Source organism: Lutjanus erythropterus, chromosome 3 (assembly GCF_056507025.1).
Source record: "Lutjanus erythropterus isolate fLutEry1 chromosome 3, fLutEry1.hap2, whole genome shotgun sequence".
In the NCBI taxonomy this organism is placed as follows: Eukaryota; Metazoa; Chordata; class Actinopteri; order Lutjaniformes; family Lutjanidae; genus Lutjanus; species Lutjanus erythropterus.
The window spans coordinates 2,052,065-2,068,257 of NC_139319.1; the positions used below are offsets into that span (position 1 = coordinate 2,052,065).

At 40.5% G+C, this 16,193-nt stretch overlaps 1 protein-coding gene across 1 annotated transcript in view; it reads right to left on the reverse strand.

Moving 5' to 3' along the window:
• Window positions 1-4,689: 4,689 nt before the first annotated feature.
• LOC146329372 (striatin-like) overlaps window positions 4,690-16,193 on the reverse strand; it is an 81,404-nt gene continuing 69,900 nt past the window's right edge. Inside the window, exons 8-18 of the mRNA XM_084714642.1 lie at window positions 12,948-13,061; window positions 11,363-11,506; window positions 10,512-10,648; window positions 10,066-10,241; window positions 9,849-9,896; window positions 9,441-9,562; window positions 9,186-9,353; window positions 7,787-7,927; window positions 7,235-7,336; window positions 6,804-6,890; window positions 4,690-5,812 (exon numbers count right to left, since the gene is read on the reverse strand). Coding sequence (XP_084570768.1) covers window positions 5,643-5,812; window positions 6,804-6,890; window positions 7,235-7,336; window positions 7,787-7,927; window positions 9,186-9,353; window positions 9,441-9,562; window positions 9,849-9,896; window positions 10,066-10,241; window positions 10,512-10,648; window positions 11,363-11,506; window positions 12,948-13,061 — 1,409 coding nt within the window. The 3' untranslated portion in view covers window positions 4,690-5,642. The remainder of the gene's footprint in view (window positions 5,813-6,803; window positions 6,891-7,234; window positions 7,337-7,786; window positions 7,928-9,185; window positions 9,354-9,440; window positions 9,563-9,848; window positions 9,897-10,065; window positions 10,242-10,511; window positions 10,649-11,362; window positions 11,507-12,947; window positions 13,062-16,193) is intronic.

Here is a 16,193-nt window from a genome sequence, read left to right on the forward strand (position 1 = left end):
ACAATGACACCCAGTGTTTTATTATTCCTCTGCACACGAGCCTCAGTTTAACAGATTTACAGTGACGTAAAGAGTACAGAACATCTGTATACAGGTACAAGTACTCTTACTAAAATATTACTCAAAACTCAAATAAAAGTATTGGTCTTAGAAAAATACTTAAGTAAAAGTAGAAAGTACTAATCTCAAAAACTATTCAGCGTATTAGTTACTTTGGTCCTATACTTTGACGGTAAATATGTGATAATTACCATGTGATATATTTTAAATTTCTTGGAAATTAACCCCAGATTATCCCTTTAATTCCGTGGTTAATTATGTGAAGTACTGGTTTCATGTAGTGGACGATAAATACCAAGTAACATATTAAATTTGCAGTTAATTTAAAAGAAAGTTAAAATATGTGAAATGTGTATGTGACACATACTTACCATGAAATTTACTGTGAAATTATGGGTGCTGGAGATTGAAGTGTTATTTTACTTTTTAGTTTCCCTCTTCATCAAATGATTCCACCAAACAAATCAATGTTGAATGAGGTGCAGTTACTGCCATTCATAGACTATTGATTAAATATCTATTAATACATTTTTAATTGGTTAAATTCTTAATGGTGATTTATCGATTAATGATTGATCATTAACATCCTTACTCCAAACCTGCTGCTGCTGCAGTGTTTTGTTTTTCATCCATGTCTTTGTTCTCATCGGCCTGTTTGTGATCAGATCACCTGATTGGCTACAAAAATGCAGATGATGCAGATGGATATTAATTAATCTTGTACTCAGTAGTCAAGTATGGTTTTGAAAGTAACTAAGTACATTACATAGACATACATGAATAAACCCCTTCAGGATGATTTGAATCAGGTCCTTCATCATCCTGTCGGGGTTTATTTTGCAATAATGACCTGCTCAGTGTGCATTATCCTGCTTATTACATGTTTACTTCAAAGAATCAATAATTTAACACAAAATATTAGTTTTAAAATGATTTCAGTGATTTAAAAATGATTTTATTGTTCCTCCAGATCAGAACTGTGCCCATAGCAACAGTCTGTTCTTCATAATAACGGTCTGTTATACAGAAATAAGAGACCTTAGAATGTTGCAATTGACCAATCGGAATCAAGTAATTAACAAATGTGTTAACTAGCTGCAAAAAGGCGTCGGACACATGATGATATACAACATATTCCTTTATTGTTGTTACTGATAAATCTGTCACTCTCCCATTTTGAAAAAAAAGAACATCAATGAAAAAAGAAAACACCACCTGTATGTACGTCATGTACAGGCAGATTAGCATCTATAATCTCTCTTTAATAGTTTCACTGTACACATTAAAGGACAACAAGAATTTACAGGTAAAACTGCACCTGACGGCAGCCTCTCCGTCAGGTCTCAGCTCCAAGGTTCAGCTCTGCTTTTGGCCACCGAAGACGACAAAATATAAATCTGACACAGTTCAGCTGCCTACGTCACTACTGGCTAGTGTTACTGCTGATGTAGAGGAAGTGACGTCCCAACGTTCGTCTAAAATCAAAGAGTAAAAATTAGATTAAATTATTGGCAAACACGCTGATTCTATTGCTCTGCAATAAATGAGACAGATGTGAATGGAGTCTGGTCTTATTTAAGCTTCATTGATCCTGGTTCAGTTCTTGTCAGATTATTTCAGTGTGAAATTAATAATATGAGCAAAAAACTCTTTAACTTGACTTTTTTCTTTTCTTGACTTTCATTTTGGCTGCCATGAACTGTAATTTGCAAACACAAGCGTTATAAACTTTACTTTTTGGATTTACGACCACAATGAGCAACCAGAGTCCATTCAAAATCATCACAAATCTGTTTCTGTCACTTAAAGTTCTGCTTTTTGTTTTATCTTCTGATCCTTTAAAGGGAAAATCCAGTACTTTTCCACCTGAGGGGCCGTATTACAGAAACTTCCTAAACTTTAGATCCTCTTGACTGTTTGGTGACCATGGTAATTAGGGATCGGACTTAATAGTTCGGACTTGCACTAACAGTAGCTAACATTAGTGTAAGCTAACTAAACTTGCCACCCACACCAAGGACTATTAACTAAGAGTATAAATACAAAAAATATAGTAAGAAAAAATATAGACTCCTCCACCTACCTGATATTTTAGAACTATATTTGTTAAAGTTATAATTCTTGTTGTGGGTGGCCCTTAACAGCACTTTTAGCTAACAGTAACTAACAGTAGAGTTTGCTGACAATAATGCTTGCTAGCAGAAGCTAGTGTTAGCTTACAGTAACTTGCTGCGTTCAAATGCGTAAACATGACTCCATTTAAAGGCACCATCCAATAGCTATTACTAGCTTACAATAGTGTTAGCTAACAATAGCCAATCCTAGTATTAGCTAGCAGTTGCTACTAACAGTGGTATTTGCTAACAGTAGCAAATGATAGTGTTAGCTGACAGTAACTTGGTGCATTTAAAATGGAAATAGTGAACTCATCATTACGACATGGTGAAGTTGTGTATACGATGTTGTGAAACCTGAAATTTCAGAAAACGTCCAGTTCATGACAAATGGCGTGGCGTTCATAGGGATTCATCTGATAAGAAAAAAACACAAACCCTATTGGTATTATCAGCTAACAATGGTGTTAGCTAACAGTAATTAATGGAAGTGTTCGCTAACAGGAGCTAACAGTAGTGTTATCGATCAGTAGCTAACAGTAGCATTAGCTAACTTGTTTAATCCAGCTGCTCTTTTAATGCTTTTAGAAAATTGAAAATCCTTAAGGCAGAAAGTTTCTGTAATGAGGCCCCAGACTTTATTCTCGCATGTTTTTGTGTTGTGGTGCCAAATTCTGGACAACTTCCAAAATGTGTTGTTCCCCATTAGTCATTCTGACACAACAAAAAGAGAAAGTCAGGTACTGAAGTTACCCTTTAAGCACAAAATCAACCAATCTCCAGCCATTTTCTACATAATTTTACAGAAAAGCTGAAATTAAACTACTTTGCTTTGTGTTTACTTGCCACATAAATAATATTTGATCTTTCAGCTCAACTACACGTCAGTAAATGATTTGCTGATTTTCACTTTTATGATCAAAATTTCCCTTAATTACACCAGCTTTATAAATAGATCTGCTTTAATACTTAAAAACTGTACACACCTCTGTTCACCCTTTTTACACCTTTTCAATTGACATTATAAAGGAAAAGCCCCCAAAGTTTCCCTCCATCCGTGGAGATGATAATTTGGTAAAAAGCAAGAAAACAAAACAAAGTGTTATGTAGTGCTGAGAGGTAAAGTCAAGTGTATGTACTTCTTATGACACCAGCAGAACCCCAAAGGAATAAACTTCACTTTTCAAGTAAAACAGAATAAAAAAAATATCTAGCTGTATCTTACAAGTCTGTCACCAAACACAAAGAGTTGTTTAAAAAACTAGTAATCGCTCCAAATAATAATAATAATAATAATAATAATTACACAAAATACAATATTTTCAGGCAGTCAGCATAGAAAGCATGTAGAAATCAGGAGGGGCGTTTGTGTGCAGTCTGGAAACTAAACCTCAAAGTGTTATCTTACAACAAAATGAGCTAATTAGCATTAGCAACAACGACTGTCGGGTTTAGTAGGAAGCATCTCGTCGTCTCGGGTGAATCTTTTGGCTTTGATTTGGCGTTTTAAAGTGGTAATAAATATTTAATATGATCAAAGTGAAACAAATGACTGACTGAGAAAAAAAAGCGTCACTGCAGGTTTTTTCCCGCCGCAGTTCGTCAGGATTTAACCGACCATAAATACACAACAAAAAAGCAGCAGGTTTTCAAATCGAGCCTCGTCACCACAACGTTGATCAAAACTACTGAATCAGAAGAAGTTCGATCCAAAATATCTTACAATCCTGCGAGGGAGAAAAAAAAAACACTGAAATATTTCTCTCGTCTCAGATTTTTCTTTTTCCCGTCCAGGTGAGATGTCACTTTGGAGAGAAGCTCTTCGTCTGATCTACGACTATCAAAGTGTCACATGACAGCAGATGTGTTTACAGGTGGAGGCTCGGTACAGTTATATTACAGTTACAACATGTCAACAACAACAACAACACTGAAGGGTTTCATTTCAAAATGATTCATGAAGAAAACCTCCTCTGTCAGTAAAGTGGTGAAAATAAAGAATAAGCTCTAGAACAAGTGTGTTTGTGCAGTTTTGGTGCTCAGGTGTGAATCTGGAGAACAAAACTGAACATGTGGTGACTTTAAAAAGCTGTGCAGCAGTAATACAGGTTTGTTTGACTGCTCTGTAGTGTCCTGGGATCTCCACCAGGTGGCAACGTAACCTCAGCTATAAAAGTTGATGACTGAAGTCGGGGTTAGGGCCGAACGATTTTGAAGGAATATCTAATTGTGATTATTTTGACTGATGCTGTGATATTAGAGGAAAGGATCATTTTTATTCCCACTTTCATTGAATAAACCGTTAAAAAATGATATTTTGACACATATTTTTCCCTGAAACAAAATACTGCACATCCTGCGATTTGAAAATTGCAGTAGACCATATTGCCATGTCAGTAAAACTTCGATTCATTGTTCGGCCCTGGTATAGATGGTGCTACACACACACAGTTGTGGGGCTGCACTACAAATTATTTCCTCGGTGAATACATGTATGCATATATGTATTTATTTTGTGTGTATTTTGAAGGAACTACAGCTGCGTCTGATAACAATAAATGTCCTTGAACAAATTAAATGTGTCGCTGTGTTCGATCTGAAAACATCTCATGTTGAAATGAAACTCTTCAGATGTTTGTGATCCGACCTGCTGACAGCGTCTCTGTCCACCAGCACCAGCAGTGTCTCCAGACCAGCTCAGGGTCACGACCTTTGACCTCTTAACTTCCAGGATGAAACTTTGTCCTCCTGACCGACTGACCGACCGACTGACTGAACGCTCTCCAAAATCAGACTGGTGAAGTCTGCAGCCACAACGTACAAATTTCTTTTTCAGGACAGGAAACGATAAAATCACACCAAATTAATTTCAAATTAAAAGTCCACCGAGTCCCGTGCAGAGTCGGAGGTCGTCTTAGAGCGCTCACATTTCTGAGTTCTGGGGTTCAGCCTCCGTCTTCACATACTGGATTCAGATCTGACTGAATCATTTTTAAAAATGTATTCTGCTGCTCCCACGCCTTCTGATCGACACCTAAAAGAACTGATGTTCTGAAGAAAAAAGGCACATTATCATGAACAACATTTCAAAGCAACAGTTTTAACGGGACATTTTGGGGTTAGTGACGGTGGAGTTAAAGAAAAAAGAAAAGATTCCAGCTTTAGTCGAATGTACCGAGAGTTCCCGTTTTTGTTTTTCCTGTTTCATTCATCGTCTCATCTGGAGGTTTGTTTGTTTCGGGACCCGGGCCAGCCAAAGTCCGAGGGGTGGGAGTAGATTTTGGGGGATGGGGGACGAATATTTGACAAATCTTAAAGGAGCAGTCTGGGTCTCTGTCACCTTCAGTTTTCAGAGGTGGAGACGAGCTCCGCCCTCTTCCACCTCGGCAGTTCCTCTCCGTGACTCCACTCGTCCTCCGAGCTCGACAGTCGGCTGCTGCTGCTGCTGCACGCTCAGCATGACTCAGGTCATACGAAGACCTTGGCGAGCGCGTCGGCCCCGGCGCTGCCGATGTAGCACTTGGTGGGGTGGAACGCCACGTCGTGGATCGACTCCTCGAACTTCTTGCGGTGAGCGGTGAACTCCTGGATGCACGTCTTGCTCTCCATGTTCCACAGTCGGATCGAGCAGTCGTGACCTGGCAGGAGGAGACAGAGGGAGAGCCAATGAGGAGGCAGGAAGGCGTGTTTTCTCATGATGTCACTGAACCGCCATCAGGTGAACACACACATCAGCCTTCTAAAGTACATTTCACATCCTCACTCTTCTACTGCTGCATTGATTGATTAGTCTATTTGTGTTGTTATGTGACTTCAGTGTTTTAAAGGAACAGTACACCCCAAAATCAAAGATCCATTGTTTTTCTCTTACCTGTAATAATAATAATTCACAAAGATAGACTTTAACTATGGATTAGACATAACTGACCGTCAGACTTCAGATAGACGGAGTCTAAATTCATCTGTTGTACAAAGCAGTTTAGTTCTTGACTATCTTTAGTAGGACTATGGCACAACGAATGACCGAACTAGAGATGAAATTTGAAATGTTCCTTTAACTAGTTGAAATGAAGCACCGTGTCTGTTTTTGTCAGTGGAGTCTGCTGACTTTGGAGAAAGTGATAAAACAGCAGTTTGTGGTGAAACAAAAAGGATTTGACTCTTGAACACAAAGTTTCCATAATGTTAATATTGATAATTGATCTTCCTGAGAGGGTAAATTTAAGTATTTCCCCACATTTTGAACCATTCCTTACTGGTGTGTCAATTCCAGTATTTATAATAGATAATGTACAGTGAGCAGGTCGTTATCATGAAAGGACCCATGAAGTGGAAACATCCTGAAAAGGTTTATTTTACAATAACAACCTGCTCACTGTACATTATCCTGCTTATTACATGTTATGTACCCAGAAAATCAATGTTTGGCACAAAATTTCAATTTTAAAATGATTTTAGTGATTAAACAATGGTTTTCTTGTTCCTCCAGAGTCTATGATGAGAACTGTGTCCACAGAAATAACAGATTGTAGAAAGCTGTAACCGACCAATCAGAATCGAGTGTTTAACAAAGCTGTGTAATATTTATCTATAAATATGGCAGCAGACAGTGTGTAGGTGAATACTCACTTCCAGACATGAGGTACAGTCCGTTTGGATCCACGGCGAGACTCGTGACGGAGTCCAGGTGGGCGACCATCGAATGGATCAGTTTACCTTTGATTCAAAACAGAGTAAAAGAAAAAAAAATCTCTTTTGATCCAGATTTATTAGTCAGATGAAGAGAAAATATAAAATGTAATAAACCACAGTGAAACACTCCTTTAATCATCTGCAGCCTGAAGAGTAAAAACCTGTAAAAAACTGATTAAAGGATTTTATTTCCATTTATAATTGACTGTTGATGTGCAGAGTATTTACTGTACTGTACTGTACTCCTGTGGAGCTGCAGAGGACCTTACACAACTGTTTTCACAGGCTGAGAGTGGGATGATTTATCTGACATGCCTCCTTTAGCGCGGCAGCTGAGCCGAGCGGCGCCGGCGTCTCGTGTCTGTTACCTGTGTTGTTATCAAAGAACTGGATGTGTCGGTCCTCCTGAGCTGTGATGGTGATTGGCAGCGTCGGGTGACTCAGCACTTTGTTGATCTTGCAGGGAGCTTCTGTGTGGAGGCGGACGTGAGAAAGAAGACATGAACATTTAAAACCAACAATCTGAGAGAGACGCGTCCTCTGGAGAAGACTTAAAGCATCGACACGCTGCAGGAGACGTTTCTCTTCCTCAGCATGATGATATTATGTGTATAAAATCCTGATTTATCTTCCTCCTCTGTGCCACAGGGCTCTCTTGTCCAAAAACTTTTAAAATCACATTATGACATTTACATCTTCAGGGCCCAAAATATTGATGCTTTCAATACATCGATTCTGGCGTCAATATATACCAAAATAGGGATACGTTTCAATTTTTTCTTCTACGTTTTACCGTTTTTATTTAATCAAAGAGTAGAGCTGTGCAGTGCATGTGCTCTTTGATCCTCTGTTGCTGTACTAATCTCCACGAGTGTGTGAGGTCACGTTTGTCTGGGCCTGTGATTGGTCGGTTGATTTACCTGGAGGCCCCGCAGACTCCAGCTTGAGGACGAGCTGCTGCGTCTCCATGTTGAAGAGTCCGATGTGTCCGCTGGTGAAAGACGTCACCATGTGAGCCGGCTCGCTGCTCACCAGGTCCACCGAGGTCGGCACGCCCAGCTCTGACACGCACACGCACACGCACACGCACACCAACACACACACACACACACACACACACACACACACACACACACACACACACACACACACACACAGCAGAGAACCGTCAGGTGGCAGTTTTGTCAACAGAAGATTTTTGTCTTAATTCTCAAGAATGTGTGATATTTTTGTATATTTTTGTGTATTTTGAACTGACATTTGTGTAACTTTTTGATGCCCATATTTCTCTTAATTCCGCAAATGCATTTTTATGATTGTCATGACCGTATTGTCGCTTCATGTAAAGCAGGTTGTGTTGCCTTGTGCATGCTTGGACATGTTCTGATTAACTGTGCAGCCCTACATTAAATGCGATGAGGCTAGTTTGACCACAGAGTTCAGTACCAAGGTGATTTAGCTTTCAGAGTTATGTGATGGACAGACAGCGGTTAGCTAGTTTACTTGTTGCTAAAGGAGGCTAATTGCTGTTATCTGCAGCTGGCATTCACCACGTGGCTAAGTGGAACTAGCCTCCTAATTAGCTGGGGTACCTGGAGCCAGACCCAGCAAGAGATCCACTGTGGTACTCCTTAGTGTTCTCCGTCATACTGGCCACCGTCAGTCACTTTGGGCTCTTTGGGTTTTTGGGATATTGTGGCAGCATTTCGGACTATTTTCAGAATTTTTACAAACCAAACTATAAATCAGTTAATGAAGAAAATATTCATCAGATTAATCTGTGATGAAAATAATGATTGGTTACAGTCAGAGGTGGCAAAAGTCCTTTACTCAAGTAGAAATACAAAGAATGACTGAAAAGTACTGATTCAACTTCTTTACACACTCCTCTGTTCTGTGTTCCATCCATTTAGGTAGGAAGTGCAGATATTTGTGTGAAAATGTAGGGAGTAAAAGTCAAAAGTTGTCAGAAAAATAAAGTGGTAAAGTACAAATAACGGAAAAATCTACTGAGGTACAGTAATGAAGTATTTGTACTTAATTACTTCCCATCTCTGGTTACAGTCTGATACCAAATAATTCAAAATGAGCTCCAACTCAACCAACTACAACAGTAAAACCCTGATGATCCCAGTGACTGAGTCAGAATCATATAATGAGGTCAGATACATTTAACAGCTCTGAATACTTTTACTTTTAATACTTCAAGTATATTTATCTGATTATACTTAAACATTATTACACATTTTCAATGCAGGACCTCTGAGTATTTTTACAGTGTGGTATCAGCACTTTTAACTCTGAACTCTTCCGACTCACCTCCTCTCTCGTTGAAAACAGCGAGAGACGGCGAGGTGTCGGCGGCGTTCCACAGCCGGACCGTCCCATCGGCCGAGCAGGAGAGGAGGCGATGGTGGGCCGAGCTGTAGACCAGACCCCACACTGAGTCTGTGTGACCGCACAGCGCCCCCCGCAGGACAGAGGGCTCTGCAACAAACATGAAGAAACACGGAGACGTCAAAAATACATTTACTGCGACAGCTTTCGCGAAACCACATTATAGCTGGAACGTACCATATGAGTCGTAGGGGTCGATGTTGGGGTTGGGGGTGTTCCAGCTCTGAATGGTACCGTCCACCCCCCCACTGAAGCACTGCTCCCCGCTGGAGCTCATGGTGACGCTCAGCACAGCTCCACTACACAAGGGGAGGTAAAAAATTACTTTAAAGGGATAGTCTGGAGTTTTTAAAGTGTGGCTGTATGACAGTTTGTATATATTCTGTTGCTGAGGTCAAACTCCGGCCAATAAACTGAGCTGTTAAACATTGTTTTTCTATGAGTAAGACATCAGAATATGTTTGCAGCTCAACAAAAGATGTGCAATAAGGATCATCACATTCATTTGCTTATGGAAAGATAAACAATGTAAAGTCAAATTCAGGAACTGTGGAAACACCTTCAAACAGGTAAACAGGAGCTCACCTGTGAGCTCTGAATGTGTAGATGGGCTCCACGTCTAAAGCAGCACATCTGGAGGATCAAACAGCAGCAAATTAAATTAGGTGCAGAACAGAAAACTCTCAACATTTATTATCATTAGACCAACAGGAATGAAGGTCTAACAGAGTCTCTAACAGCAGCCTGGTTCAGATCTTTGAGGTAAATTAATGAATATTAATGTGATATTTTTAATTCTCACTTTTTGGCGGGCGCCGTTTTCTGGAGGTTCCACAGTTTGAGGGTGTGATCCTCGGAGGCCGTGACCAGGACCGGTTCTACCGGGTGGAAGGCCAGACTCCGGACCGAGTCAAAGTGGCTCCGCAGGGTGAACTTTGGGTTCCAGGTTTTCCTCAGAGCGTCTTTGTTATTGGTGATCTGAAGGAGGGAGGGAGGGGTCTCTTTTACAATCCATGTAATGATGGTGTTTTAGAAGATTATATTCATCAGAATACTGACAGATCTCAAAAGAGTTTAGAGGACATCAGGAACACTGTAAATATAAACAAATATAAGATGAGCTTAGCTTAGCATAAAGACTCTAAACAGGTAGAAACAGCAAGTCTGGCTCTGTCCAAAGGTAACAAAAGTTCTCAGCACCTCTAAACCTCACAATGAACCTGTTATACCTCGTTGGTTAATACTCACGTCATACGCCAGGCTGTCGGCCTCGTTGGCGACAGTCAGTCCGGCCAGTTCACCCAGTCCGAGCTCGTTAGACACCGCCTCGTCCACTCTGCCCAGGATGAACGACTTCCCAGACGACGGGAGGAAGGTCATCGCCTCTGTGGAGACAAAACAGGACGCTCAGCAACATGCTCAGCCCAGGAGTCCGTCAGCTCAGTTGGTTACCTTTTGCAGGACTTTACCGAGGTGCTGAGAGGACTGAGCGGAGCTGAGACACAGAGCTGACAGACAGCTGCTCAGAGCTGGGGAGCTCTGGATGAGAGGGTCGGAGGCAGACTGGAGCTTCAGGAGGAAGAAACGCCGGCATCGCTCTGACGCTGACTCCAGGAGGGGAGCTCAGAGTGAATGTTTCAAACTTTTGGGATTTAAGAGCCCACGTGGATTGGCTAGACCAGAGCTCAGCATTTGTTTTTTTTAAATTTTAGATTAAAAGTGGATTTATCTTCACATTTGCTTGTAAACCTGTGTACAGCAGCGACCACTGAGGAGCCGACTGCACTGTTTACAGTCACATAATTAGTCTCTCTGTCCATGTTGACTGCTGACTACAGGAGAAATGTATTTGAAAGTCACGTTGTGAAAGTAAAGAGAGAAAGGATGTAAAGGAAGGAATCGACTTCTCTGGTGAGTAATGTCAGTGCTGATACAGACACACATGGGGCTTTTTGAAGTGTGTGCTGCTCGTCTGGTAGGAGGGGCTCAAATGAGACTCAACAATCAACTGTTTTTAGGCTTTCTACCTACTGCAGCTTTAAGTGCAGAAAACACATGTTGATTAATGGACTCATGGACTGAGAAGGAGGGCAGGTTACCGTCTTCAGGACGTCCCACTTCGTGCTCATTGAGTCTGGGTACGGTGGGGCGGGAGGGCGGCGTCACGGGAGGCTGCATGGAAGGAAGGTCCTCAGCATCCCGCAGGTTAGCCAGCATGTCCTGGAGCTTAGACCGATTTGGTCCTGCAGGAGGGGAATTTGGAGGATATGGGAGACAAAAATCAGAGAAGGAAACAGAAACATGGAGAAGGCAGGAGGGGAACAATCAGTTGGGAGAGAGATGCAAAACAGACATTAGCAAAGTGAAGGCAAAAGAGCAAAAAGAGATCATGTTGTGAGAAAAAAAGAGGATTAAATCAGCATGAAGGATGGAAATAAACCAGCAGATGGACGCAGCAGCAGCAGCAGCTCTGCAGAGGATCGAACCGACACGATGACGGCAAATAAAACCAGAGAAACAAAGTGACAGTAAACACAGGAGGAAAGAGAAGAAGAAGAATCTCTGCAGTGAGGAGAGAAGAAGCTAGAATGAAACAGACGAAATGTAGCAGCTGCTGTTTGAGCTGCACAATTCATCAACACAAAGACATGAAGAAACAAACAGGGACATTAGAGATGCACTGATATTATTACTGGATATTATCATAAATCATCAGCATCGGAGAAATGCATGACTGTGCCATTATGGTAACAGATTAATCCATTTAAAGTAAAGCCAATTACTGCTGTTTTTACATGCAGATGGATGCCAGAGGTCTGTAGGGGTGATAAATGGATTTAAAAATGGTTCAGTAACAGATTAAAGGGAAGGAACAGACTTGTGTTTGCATTCCTCTAGGGATTCAAGAAAACATACGTTGAGGTAGAAAGTTTAAGGAGGACATGAAGAAAATGCAAAAGAACAGAGAAGCAAAATGTCACCAAAATCAAAGGTTTTCTCAAAGGAGACAAAACAGAAAAGGACACAGAGACACAGATGAGGGTCAGTCCAACAGTGACACACTGAGACAAAGCAGAGGGAGATCAGGTCAACAGATTTTTAGCTCAACAGGCAGGTCGATGGTTAAAGGGATAGTTCATGTTGTTTAATGTGTTGTTCTATGAGGTTTATTTAAGACAAATCAACCAGACTCCTTTGGCAAAAACAGTTAATTTATCTTGCAGCAAACTGGAAATGTTAAACTACCTTGATTGGTTAGTTTTTTTTTTGTTATTTTGTGACTTTTCATGAATTGAACTAAGACACTTTAAGACACTGAAGTCACAGGTTGTTTCCTGTTTTTTGTTTCCCTCTTTCTAAACTGGAATTGTGCTTGTTTCCCAATCAGTCAGTCAGTCAGTCAGTCAGTTTTTGCAGCTCAAAAACATACAAAGAGTCTATCAGTCAAATAAAAGATCTGATGCATGTAATCTGACTGACTTTAAAGTATTTTAAAGAAGCAATAAAGTGATTAAATGTGAAATATTTGGTCCTGCTTATCAATGAACTTTCAAGTAAAATGCTGATTAAAATATTTGTCAATAACTTAGAGAAGAGAAAACACAAAAACAGAGAGTCAGAGGAGGAAAAATAAAAAGACTGAGGAGAGATGATGGACTACAGCAGGCCTGGTTCAGGACTTACTCTTCACCCCCTTCTTGCCCTTGCGTTCCTTCCTGTACTGCTCCTTGAGCTGGGCTATCAGTCCCTGGTCCACGTCCCAGGCCAGCTCACCCAGAGGAGACTGCTCTTCCTTCTCTACAGGCCAGCAGGAGGAGGAGGAGGAGGAGGAGGAGGAGGAGGAGGAAGGTGGGGTAGAAACCTGTTGTAAGTGTCTGGATGCACTACAGTAACAACATATCCACCAAACTTTACTCTGACAAAACCTGCCGAGGCAGACGGGATGAGGAGGAAGGAGGGAAACCTCTTCTTTTCTTTTTTTTTTTTTACAACCTGGTGCTGTTTTTATTTTTGCAGTTTTGGCCACAAAAACAAAAAATCTACACTAGAACTGTTTAAATTAATTGCCAACAATTCTGATAACTGATCGATCGAATTTAGTTATTTTAAGAAAAAAAGGCAAAAGTCTCTGATTTCAGCTTCTTAAATGTGAGTACTTTCTTTTTTTTTGACTCCTTTATGACACAAAACTGAAGAACTTTGGGTTGTGGGTAAAACAAGACATTTGAGGACGTCACCTTTGGTTCCTCATTTCATGGATCAAACAACTTACTGATTAAACAAGAAAATAATCAGCAGATTAATTGAAAAAGAAGTAATATTGCTAAAAATTAAAAACTTAAATGTGCTTTTTCACTTTATTTCCAAGAGGTAGAAGAGAGGATCAATATTAATCTCATGTCTGTATGTTCAGTATGAAGCAGGATGTTATTAGCTTAGCTTAGCATAACAGCTAGCCTAGCTCTGTTCAACTTGAGGCTAAAGGTGCTATAGAGGTGTTGGTGGGTGTATTTTTGATTTTTTGATAAACCTGGCTAGCTGTTTTCCCCTGCTTCCAGTCTTTATGCTAAACTAGGCTAACCACATCCAGATTCCGGGAAAAAAAATTAAAGGGATAGTAAAAACATCTGTATCAATTTAAGTATACATTATATTTAGAATATTTTCCTTGCTTTACTTTGCTGTAAGACAGACTTTTCCTTTTCAAGAAACCAGTATTATATAAACCAGAAACCAGTACGCTCTCTAAAGCAACCAAACTCCATTGGCAGAAACAGTAATTTTACCTCACAGAACACAGGAGTTGTTGGTCTACTGCTGCCTCGATCTGTCAGTATGTTTATGTTATTGTGTGACTCTGGTGAAGCTGAACTAACTGTTAAAAATACCAAAGTCACACAATAACACAAACTAACTAACAGATCGAGGCAGCAGTAGACCAACAACTCCTGTGTTCTGTGAGGTAAAATTACTGATTTTGCCAATGGAGTTTGGCTGCTTTGGAGAGACCAATGTGTGACTGTTATAACAGCGGTTTCATGATGTAAAAGTCAGTCTGACAGCAAGATAGGGCAATGAAAATATGCTAAATGTTGTTAAATCATTTTTTAGGTGTCTAAAATATATTTTGCTACTGACATCGGCACCCCTGCTCCTTCTCCTAACTGAGGTGGGGGGTGAGGATAAGTACCCCATTCAGTTAAGTCAGAACTATCCCTTTAATAATCACCATTATTTTCATTTTCCTTCAATCTCAATTTCTCTGCAGGTGAACAGGCCAAAACTACAAAAATAAATTATATTTCATATAATCCTGCAACTTTCAACCTTAAGAACTATTGTATTAATGTACCCTGCTGATGAATAGCATGTAATGAGTGATGTGAAATACTGTTAATGAACATGTGTATGAGCTCATCATGAATAATTTTTGACTCTGCTGAGGCTCCAAACATCGACACAGAGAAACAAGAGGAACAACAACACAACAGGTTCAAATTCTTGTCTAATGTCACACAAACAAACATGAAACATAGAAGAAAGTCACATGAAAACCATGTGACTTTACTGCTGAATGTGGAAACAAATGAACGCAAAACAGGGTGACATACAACAGACAGATACATCCAGATGTAGCTGGGATGAACTCTGATGGTTCCCAGGTCTGGAAGTGAAATGTTAATGCAGGTGAGCATCACTTTCTCATAACGAAGCCACAAAACAACATCTCACAAAAACGATCATGTCCGTCATGGGGGAAGTTCTTGAAAGTCTTTGCAGCTGCAGCAAAGTTGTAAAATCCACTGAGGTTCCACAAAGAAACTCCTTTACTGTATAAAAGAAGTGGACGTAGCTCCTGGGTCTGAGAAGTGAGCCACTGCAAAAATGTGTTAAAACTGCATTCTATCTAGCAGCCAGCAGGGGGCGACGCTACTGGCTGCAAAATAAGTCTGACTGTATGGAAATCTATGAGATTCTCACTTGATTTATGACGTCAGCAAACAGTTTCCTGATAAATTTATGGTCTCAATCACTAGTTTCAAGTCAAGCATGATGTTCATTTAGAAAGTTATGGTCTCATTAAGAATAAGAGACATAAAAAGTCATAATTGTGAGAAAAAAGTCTAAATTATTCTTTTTTCTTTCAGTGGTACATACATCCTCAGCATTTTGCCATGAAAATATTTGTATTTTTATGATTTTTTATTTATTCACCCATGTGCTGTTTTGTTGTGTTTTTTTGTTTTTTGTAAGAAGCAACAACTAACATCTCAGCACAACTCGGTGTTGTAAAATGATCGATAAAGTAAATTAACCTTATAAAAAATTTAAAGTAGGCGACATACAACAGAAAAAAAATACACATTTACATATTTTGTCATTGTTTTAAAGTGGGCGGCACGGTGGTGCAGTGGTCAGCACTGCTGCCTCACAGCAAGAGGGTCCTGAGTTCGGTCCCCCGGCTTGCTGGGGCAGGGCCTTTCTGTGCGGAGTTTGCATGTTCTACCCGTGTCTGCGTGGGTTCTCTCCGGGTTCTCCGGCTTCCTCCCACAGTCCAAAGACATGCATGCAGGTTAATTGGTGAGTCTAAATTGCCCGTAGGTGTGAATGTGAGTGTGAGTGGTTGTCTGTCTCTGTGTCAGCCCTGTGATGAACTGGCGACTTGTTCAGGGCGAACCCCGCCTCTCGCCCAATGTCAGCTGGGATAGACTCCAGCAGCCCGCGACCCTTACGGAATAAGCGGTTACAGAAAATGAATGAATGAATGTTTTAAAGTGACAAGGCCCCCTAGTGGGCACTATCTGATAACTGCTCCGCCCTCTCATCCAAATATAGTCACAAGAACAAGATGGTGGCGGCCAAACTGCCAAACTTGAGGCTTGAAATGGTAGAACACAAACCAACAGGTGATGTCATGACGACTAAATC